Source organism: Anopheles darlingi, chromosome 2 (genome assembly GCF_943734745.1).
Source record: "Anopheles darlingi chromosome 2, idAnoDarlMG_H_01, whole genome shotgun sequence".
NCBI lineage: Eukaryota > Metazoa > Arthropoda > Insecta > Diptera > Culicidae > Anopheles > Anopheles darlingi.
Genome location: NC_064874.1, coordinates 50,371,903 through 50,381,902, shown reverse-complemented (window position 1 = coordinate 50,381,902; position 10,000 = coordinate 50,371,903). Strand labels below are relative to the sequence as shown.

Below are 10,000 nucleotides of genomic sequence, written 5' to 3'. Positions count from 1 at the left end.
CAGGTTGTCTTCCTCAATGGACCGGATATTACACCTGAAAATTTTGATTTTTGATGAAAATTTAACCTTTTCTTACGAAAATCTCTATCATTATGATTATTTATCATTTTTATTAGATAAATCACATTTTTGTAGTGCTACTAGGCCCATGTTAAGCTTGGCTAGTTCTTCGGCCAAGTGCTAAAGTCGTCGTCGGTAGGTCCTGGTCGTGTTGGATCTCTTGTGATTAACGTCGAATCCATTTTTACGGGATCGGATACGGGATGCGCCCAACCCCAAGGTCACACGGCCTAGGAGGACCACGTGGCCAACTGGATTAGCGTCCTGGTGGCCGATGGAATGGGGAGAGAGCGCCGCCCTTGACCGGGGGTGTAGACGCTCCAACCCCGTAGAAACCCCGTTTGACGGAGACCTCCCTTTTCGATCAGCTACCAGATCGAAACGCATTTACACTGTCGGATTTACAGTGTTCCGATCTCGAAGACAGATCCGTGGCCAGATCCCGATTGTTAAGGATCTTCACAAGCATCCGGGTCCAGCTGTCGATGTGTAGTCCGACGTTCTGTTCGGGAGCAGATCTGACAAGAAAGTCTTGTAGTCCGCGGGATCTTGGAAAATATATAAAAGTCTCCATTATAGGATTGCGTGGTGGCTCTTATAATGGTTGCATTAAAAAAGAGACAAAATTTGAATGGTGATCAGAAAAAAACGATGACGGATAATTGAGATCTGTAAACTGCATTTGGAAGGTAATTTTCACACAAAATTCCGATTGCGCATTAGCCGGTTGTTAGCCGGATTTTTCGACATGGCCGTCGAAAACACGTTTGCGCACTTGTTTTTCAGATAATTTTGTGCTTTTTCGATCAATTCCTTCTCTGTTTTTCGCCAAATTTGGAGATGGCCGTTACAATGAGCGTTATGCGAGCTAACACGTAACACGTAACACGATCCATGCAGGGAGTCTCAAAACCATTTTCAACTAGCGCCATCTAGGCGAACATTTGCTAGAAGCCTCGCTTTTGTACCTCGCTCCCGTTTTGTACCTCGCTTTTGTACCTCGCTCCCGTTTTGTACCTCGCTTTTGTACCTCGCTCTCTTTTGGTCTTTTGGTCGAAAAAATATGGGCAATGAACGTCGGGTTATTTGCCTTTGGCTTCGGGTGTTTGAATTTGAAACGACCGTTAACGAACATGCTTTGAACGCCATGCGCGTAGTTTTGAGCCAATCTTCCCCAAAATTTAACGAAATGTTCTTGAAAAGTTGTAGTTGAATTGTAGGCATTAACTTGAACAAATTAAGTTCAATGGTCTCTGCACTAAAAATCGTCAAAAATAAGCTTTTTCGGTGCGTATAACCCGTGGGATTGCTTAAATGAAACCGAAACCCCATTAGACGGCTCTCCGTTGCTAGTCCATTACCTCGTCTCGACATGTGCTTGTATATAACTGTGCGCTGCAACTGCACACCCGGGAATCCGAGATTTATTCACCGTGGCAGAACTTTACTTCCGTTGTCTTCTCCTGGGATACCTGATCATACCAGGGGGAGAGTTGGGGGAGCTGCAGCTAGATCCCCAAAAAGGCCCAGGAACAACGAAACAGGATTCTAAACCCTTTCACCATACTTTCGCCACACCAGAGAGACCGCGCATCCTGTATGCGGAGTACGGCAAGGCCCGTTCTGGCTTCAAGGGTATAGTACCAGCACTCGTATACACCACTGAGAATTGTATACTGCTTAGAAATTGACACAAAATGACACCAGAACGGAAATAGTAACCCTGAGACTCGCGTAAATTATGCATTTAAAACACACCACAGAACATGGATATTTAGTTTGCTTAAATTTAAAATAATTTATTAAATAAACACTTCAGTTCGTGGACCCCTCTGTTAGCCGTACGACAATGTATAGCCCATACTTTCCATTAAGGTTTCCTTAATCGCAGGTTGTAATGCTTTTTGCATGTAAGTCGTCAGAAGCCCTCTCACGCCTTTGGAAAATAAGTTATCAATTTCATTCGAATACGCATCGTCGAGGGCCTCGTTGGTTTCCACATTTTGCCAGCCTTTCTCCGGCGTTGGTGGAGTTACTGCGTAGCCGTATCCAGCATTCCCATTGGGTGCTCCATACGATGAGTATGAGTACGGATTACGCTCGGCAAAGAACGTTCTGCTGTGTGGATCGAACTCACTGGACGATTCCTGTTCTAAGTCGCCACGATCGCCTTCGATATCGACCAGCGTGGAGGGTGATAGGAACAGAGAGTCGCCATCGTTGAGTTTCAGTATATCGCCCTTACCGTCGTTGCTCATAAGATCATCGTCGACGTAATCTAATGATCTTCGCCGATCATGGCCATAGTAGGACGATCCCGTTGGTTGACGATTTAGAAAATGGCGTCGTTTGGAATTGATACGATACTTGATCCCGGTCGGTCCTTCGCAGCTATGCGCGAACACGGAAATGAATCCTGGCTCAGAAAAGTGAGAATCTGTGCGAACATTGGCCTGTCTACTACGTTCGCCTATCCCAGAAGGCAACAATGGAATGGTTCGGAACTCGATGCCCGCTCGTCGCAATCGGAGGATCATATCGCAACGTCCTCCCGATGGATGCATTATCACACGTCCACTGATCTGTAGGTCTGGAAACTCAAGCTTCGTATCTAGAGTGCGATTATGCTCGATGAACTGGCACCGGTCGACCACGACCCACTGGTGATTCTGAGGGATTCTAACCTTCAGATTAGCCACCTCAACTTGAGCCGCCGAGAGTAGACTCGGGGGGACAGTCGTTGCGTAGAATGGCAGTCCGGGAGGAACGGCATTGCCATGTCCACCATACTTTTGCTTGTAATCTGTAACAATTTGTTGGATGTCCTCGTCAAAGTTACTGTTACTGGCTGTGCTGAACGGTGATCGCTGAGGTCCCGCCCCAAATAGTGATTGTCTTTGAGGTCCACTATCCGAGAAATCTATAAGAGACTGAAACACGAGGACGAATTGTGTAATGGCTAACAGAGAAAATGAAACGGAAACGTGTTACTTCACTTACACTAGAACCTGAACGTTGCTGACTACGACGAAGCGTTGTATCTAAGGCTGTTTCCAATCGATTGGCGCACCGTTGTCCGTACAGATTTCGAATTGTTCGGGTTCGTCCTTTGGAGCAATAAGAATTAAATAACTTTTATGTAATAGACACAGTTTAAATTATCTAGTAAGAGTTATATTATTAATCTATAAAGGAACATGCAACCTGCGTGCCTGAGGTTTTGTTGAACATGGTATGTACAAAACCCGAGTATGTAAATGTATTTCAAATGTGTAAGAATACATTTTCTCAAATAGATAAAGATAAACAGATAATACTAAACACCAGCTATGCTGGAATGCAAAGCAAGAGCTTCCAATAAACACCTCTGACTTCTTCCAAAGTGTTCCAAGTAAGATGGGTTTGGAACAATGTTTACTACTGCACCTGAAGCCTATTGAATGTTGTAGATGTTTCTGGAACGGCTCTTGCATTGTATTGTCGTTGAAATATACACGATACTACGATTTTCCGGATAATAATTCCAAATTGCCTCACTACTGTCTTGTTCATTAATGTGTGTTCTAATACACTGGACATTGAGGTTTAAACGCCCGTCCGTAATACTTGCGGAGCATCCACAGCTCGTAGCTAAAGTCTATTGTTTTTTTCTTTGTTACAAACCCATCATTTTCACAGCACAAAAATTCACTTTAATGTCGGAACATCGACAGCCAGTAAGGGAAACAATGCTAGGTTGCCTGCAGATGCCTTACATAACACCGTTCCCAAACCATGCTTCCACCGAAAGTCATTGTCCCAAACACATTTTCCCAATTTTGCCTCCGGATCCGCTACTTCGCCACCAAACAAGACCAGTTATCCAGGCGCCACAGGGTTTTCATCGCGGAACAACGCATGGGAAGATCTCCTATCATTTATCACGTGCAAGAGAAGAGATATAGAGCGCACTGCCCTTGGTGCCCTTTCACCATTTTCACTTTTTAAACCAATTGCTCACCTACAACGGAACTGGACGACACGCATAAGCAGACGAGAAGGATCCAGTGTCGTTTCATTTTGGAAAGAATGTTTTGTGAAGTAAAATCGACAAACGGACGTGCTGGAAGAGATCGATAAACAAATTCACTTTACAACTTTAGCTCACAAATAGTTATTATCAGTTGCAACACTGGGTATTAGGAATCACACGGTACTACGTGATCGCGTAACGCTCAAAGAGCATCTCTTGTGGTTGAAAGTCGTCGGTGTACTGAACTGGCGGCATGCCAAAAGTGGAAACCACCAGTCCGACCAAAACCAAGTCAGTCCATCGCACCAGCGGGAGGGAAATCTTCCCCAACGGGGGCTTCATCGGGTCTGATGGGACTGTGAGTGGGCGGTTGGTAGTGGTAGGTAGGGTGGCTGGTTTTTTGAGTTCCACTTTGTGGTAGACCTTCTGTCATCTGAGGAACGATGTACGGGAGACCTGGGACGGGTTAGGGGTTTTGGTTGGTTTGGCAGCGCCACTGCTGCACTGCCTCATCTTGTGCTGCAGGTTGATGCAGCCGCGGAGATCCGGCACGAAGACCGGTAACGAGCCGTCCCTGGAAAATGGCGGGAACGAACGTAGGGTGATCGCTGATGAGGATGGCGAATGTGAGAAAAAGCATTCGTAGTCAGTTGCGTGAAAAGCGTCTTCCTCCCGCGTAGCAAAGGGGGGTGATAGAGAGAAGAAAAGTGCTCAAGACTCGTTTGTAGGGCCGGTTCTTCCGTTCCGGACCAGTAAATGTCGCTGGCCCTGCAGTTCTGCGTCTCTTCACATTCACTTTACCGTAGCATAGACGCCGGCAGATGAAACCCCTGATATCTCCACGTTATACGATCTGTGAGGATGTATTTGTCTTTATGGTTCAACAGATTTGCCCTTTGCCAGGGTCTTTGAAACCTATCGTCGTGGGGCATTCTCGAAGGCGGCTAGAATTTCGACAGTTCTTTTAGAATATAGATAACCCGCCACTCCAACCAACGCCAAGTCCAACACAATCAGTTAGGAAAGAGTAGAGCAAGCAAGGGTTTACGAAAGTTACTCACTGTTATAATCGATTTTCCCCTTTTTTGCACTTTCGTCGGACAAACCTACCCAACGAGACATATCTTCATCACATCACAACCAGACGAAGAAAGCACGATCTGGAAAATGGCATAGAAAGTAAAAGATGTATCTGTTCGGCCCTGAGCTGGCACATTAAGGGGCGCCATGCAGAGACCGAATTCTTGGTACACAAGACACCGCAGGTCCAGCTTGGTATGACCACGGCCGGTTTTTCACCTTACCACCGGTTTCCAGCGGACATTGCTCCGCTGACCTGCAAGGATTGGCAGCGTGAAGATCATCACCTTGGAAACACAACTTATTGCAAAATGCGGGTGTGTGTGTGTATGCAAACTGCTAGGTATCTCGCCAATCTAGAAAGGCAAGTTTGCAAAAATGTACCTTTTGCGGTGTCCATCGTAGCCAAGTGTCGGATCATCAGAAATGTGCAAAACAATATTTTTTTGTTAGATTATAAGTTTATCCAGGTAGCCTCGCTGGGGTTTTGTTAAATTTCCAATTTTTCAATTGCAGGTTTTTGAAGTTGAAAAAGTGATGCTTTTTTCGATATTGCCTCAAACAACGATACTTTAGATATTTAAAAAAAATATTTATAAAAAAGTATCAACAATTTTTTTAAAAACTCGACGGGGCTACCTGACAAATAGTGTACAGATTATGTGTTCAAAATTTCAAATCGATTGGTCCAGCAGTTTTAATACTACGATGGGCATCGACTTTGAAAACGCAGGTTTTGGTTATCGCGATTCAAAGTTGCGAGATGCATTGAGCCTTGTATGAAAGGCGGATTTTCAAAAATCCATATCTTTGTCAGTTTTGCTTCGATTGATCTTAAAATTTTACACAGTACTCTTGAAATAAAATAAAATACCGAAGCCCCCACTTAAGCAATTGAAAGATATCAATACGTATTTATTGATTTCAGTATTTCTTACCGATTTTTGCGTTAAAATCCCACTTATGAGCGGGTCGTTGACCTTGAAAATATCAAACATAAAAACAAGCGTCTTCCTTTGCGAAACATTTATAGTTGGTATAGATCAAACACAATAACCTACATCCATTCTGCATTTATGGATGTAAAAATCCCTCCACGACCAATAACAAATACCAAAATGCTTAAAGAATGAGGTCAAAGTCTTACAAGCCCCAAACGGTCCTATGCTTTCGTTAAGTGATGCTACTATTAAACGAAACGAAACAAGCATGGATCATATGTTCTGTAACAGATAGCCCCCGCTATCGCTATTTACTGGCAGAACTGAGCTGCGGTTTTGTCATTCCATGCAAGGGGTCATTGTCACACCACCATCGGGATAGTAACACTTTGGTGTCACTCTACTTTGTTGCTACCTGCCGCTGGTACCTGTTGGCCGCCTTTTGACTGATTGGTTGAAATGGTCCATTAGTTAGACCTCATAACAATGGCGACGTTAATTGAGAATGTCTCCGAAATGCGACGATGCATCACTAACTCAATTCTACATTAGTCGTGCCACGCATCGATTGCACATAACGAAACATGCACAATGGTCTGGAATGAGTCGGGGGCTCATTGTTTTATTCCATGCAGGAACTCGGTCACTTACGGGCTGTCTAACTAGACCATTGAAATAATACAGAAACAGTTGATTTTAACCTATAAAATGTATCACCAAAGCTATCCTCTTCGATACTCTTACACGAGATGCTTGAATCATTCTTCATTCCTAATGGTCAACCTCTTTGGCGGTATAATTTTCTATAATACACATTAATCCTCTAGATTACTCATAACAGAACGATCCTAATTCATTCTTTGATGGTTTTGGATGCGATTCCGGCCAGAAATGATGATCCTTTGAAGCTAGCAGCAAAAGGAAAACACATGCCACACCTTTGCCACGAGACCCTCAATTAGTTCACACTCTTCCATTTAAGGACTCTTCATTTCGAACAGGATGCGCCCAGGACGGCTCACGAGGCTATTAATTAAATCGCCAAAAGCTACCTCATCATGATCCTCGGGATCACCTGTTTAGGTTGAGTTGTACTTCGTTCGTTTCATTCTAAAACTGGTAACATTAAGAAAATGTCTTACTCACTTGGATAGTATAAGGCTAGAGCAGTTCAATTGATTGAGTTTAGTACATGTTACTGCTTGCTTCAGGCATCATGCAAATCCTGAAGAGAAGAACTTGGAGCGCATTTAATTATCCCCGGCCAAGTGGAGCTTATCCAACTGCAACTGCTGCGGCCCTCGAATGCATCATTTTAATAATTCATCGATTAATATCCGTGATAAGAATGCGCCACTACTTACGCCCCTGTTGGCACCCACTAATTATGATCATTTGGGAAGAGGTCTGTTGTTATTTCTGCCTTTTCGGCGTCGGCCATCGTTTGCTTCGTTTGTTTTCGCTGCCCAAACATCACCTTTATCCGGGGATTTCTTGATGTTCCGGGGTTTGGGATCTTCCTTTGTCGCTTCCTACCGACGGCCACCTCCGGGTTCTATCGATTATGTTGTATTATTTTTGGTAATTTGTTACGGTTTGCTGTTTTTGGGACTGTTGCTGCTTTTCTGCCCAAAGCGCCTTACACTTTGGACGTCCCTCTTTGCTCGGCTTTTCGCTATCTGATTCTGTTGTTTTCTGTTGCGTACATGCTGGCGCTTTAATTGAGACAATCCTAAACCCGTCAAATAAATATTTAATTAAGGTTTTACAAGATCGATTTTTACACTTTCCCAAACAGCCCGGAGTAAGATGTGCACCGTCTGTTTCGATGCGACAAACGCAAACACCGCATAATTTGAACGACAAAACCTCAGCTGCTGACATAGTACCGTAATAACACGATCGCTTCTTTCGAACCCTACAATTTCCTCGATCGAGTTCTAGCGAGAACGCAGAACTTTATTAAACGCTGCCAACCACGGACCGTTGCGGTTCCCATCTCCAGAGAGCCGGAGTAGTTAATTAATTTCACAATTCAATACAATGAACGGACATGATGGGCCGGAAAAAGGGGAAAATATGCTGTAAGCAGAAGAGTAGACTTAACCGCAATAAATATCTTCATCACATGACGATCCCTCCCTTAGCGGCTGCTGCTGGTTACGTTTTGGGTGTACGACCGCCAAGCAGCAGTTTAATGACATTTTTCTTACTTCAAAATGGTGCCATCGTTGGCAGTAAATAGAGCAGTCGATAGGAGAAAAGGGGAAAAAGGGAAAAGGCCAGCAGCCCGCATACCACAGACGCCATGCGAGGGTCGATTTCTGGTAAATGATGTTTTGTTTGTAAAATTGCCAGCAGCTGTCGTTGAAGGATTAAATACAAACAAACGGAGATGGCCTTATTGGTTAGCAATCCGCTAATCAATGAGATTAGATTCACAGTTATATTTAAAAAACGGAAGTTTAACATCCGATTAGTCTGTCTTTATTTTGTTAAGTCTTATACGTCTATACGTTCTATATTCGAAATTATTATTAACCATTAACCACACATACGGGAACAAGATTTTCATCATACTCGCTTCACCAGCGTCAAATACCTCTAGTTTTTCTATAAAATCTTACTTTTCTCTTAAAATTTTCACGAATTTGGTAAAGTATGTAAATAAATAAATTGAACCCTCGCACCAACGGATGTGTCTGGCCAGACCTTTATGCATTTACCTTTATTTATATGGGCGTATATGGTGCGTTTTAAGCACTTATTCTGCCAGTAGGTCAAACATAATTTAATATAAATTGAATAAATATGTATAAGTTTGAAGTATTTAAAATCGGATTTCAATGGGTTTAATGACGAACAAAAGCCGATAAAAACATTTTCATTGATTTTGAGCCCGAGAAAAACAGGTATATGCGACTTTTGAATGTTGGTGCAGACTGACCATTTGCACGTAGAACAGAAAAAACAAGTTTTACAACGTAACTTATGTAAACTTTTATGTACTCGTGAAAAAAGGCCTCAATCTCGTTTGCTATTAAGTGAAAATGAACTTGATAATGTTTGATACTACGAATATTATTCATACAGTTTTGGCAGATTTTGGAGTTGGAAAAGTGATGTTTTTCGATGTTACCTTAAAAACCGAGGTTTACCCAATTAGAAAACAATATATTATATATATTAAAACAATATATATTTAAAAAATATCAACAAATTTCACAAAATCTCCGCGGGGCTACTTGGGAAAATTCAAATTCAAAATTTCCGTTCCAAAATCCGTTCAAAAAAATCGTTAAAAACGGAAAAATTTGAAAAAATCACGTTGGGGGGCGCGGCTAACTCGGAAAATCCCGAAGTAAACCCGAAGTGGACCCGAAGTGGTTTCGGGTCGGGTCGAAATTGCCGAAGTGTACTCGAAGCGAGTGGCCCGAACCCAACGGCCGATCACGAGAAGAAACCTGAACATGGCGGCCTCGTGTCCTCATTGGTCCATCTCCCACAGGAAGCCCATCCTCCAAGGAAGGTGGTGGAGGTGTGGCGATAATTCATTTTATTCATTTTGGAGTTCATCAATTTATTGATCAATACATCAATTTTTTAAATCAATATTTACTAGCGGAGTGCTAGAGACAAATTTTGGATGGTTATTCAAAACAAAACTAAGACAGATAATTGAGTTCTGTAAATTACAGACGGAAGTAAAATTTATCGGTTTGCTTGCCAAAAAAAATCGAAAGCCTTTTCTTATTTTACTTCCTGCACGAAGAAATTGAGCTTCGGAGTGTAGTCCACCCACACAGCAAGTCCTCCAAGAAGGTCCTGCTGTCAGTCGTTCGTCTTTAGCTCTGAACTGGCCGTGAACGGCCTGTTGGAAGTTTCGTCGTTCATCAAAAAACATTAT

At 43.0% G+C, this 10,000-nt stretch overlaps 1 protein-coding gene across 1 annotated transcript; it reads right to left on the bottom strand.

Annotated features, from left to right (window-relative positions):
• Positions 1-1,895: 1,895 nt before the first annotated feature.
• On the bottom strand, positions 1,896-3,854 carry LOC125959296 (uncharacterized). The gene is made up of 3 exons (XM_049692115.1): positions 3,816-3,854; positions 3,061-3,192; positions 1,896-2,990 (listed from the first exon to the last, which is right to left on the bottom strand). Exons 1-3 carry the CDS (start codon positions 3,852-3,854, stop codon positions 1,896-1,898), a joined length of 1,266 nt encoding a protein of 421 aa, XP_049548072.1.
• Between the last annotated feature and the right edge of the window lie 6,146 nt (positions 3,855-10,000).

Bases quoted from the DNA above. Each gene is read 5' to 3' on its own strand.
- LOC125959296 (XM_049692115.1), bottom strand. From the start codon at position 3,854: ATGACTTTCGGTGGAAGCATGGTTTGGGAACGGTGTTAT. The intron at 3,193-3,815 runs GTAAGGCATCTG...ATTACATAAAAG, and splicing joins TGGTTTGGGAACGGTGTTAT to TTATTTAATTCTTATTGCTC. The intron at 2,991-3,060 runs GTAAGTGAAGTA...CTCGTGTTTCAG, and splicing joins AGCAACGTTCAGGTTCTAGT to TCTCTTATAGATTTCTCGGA.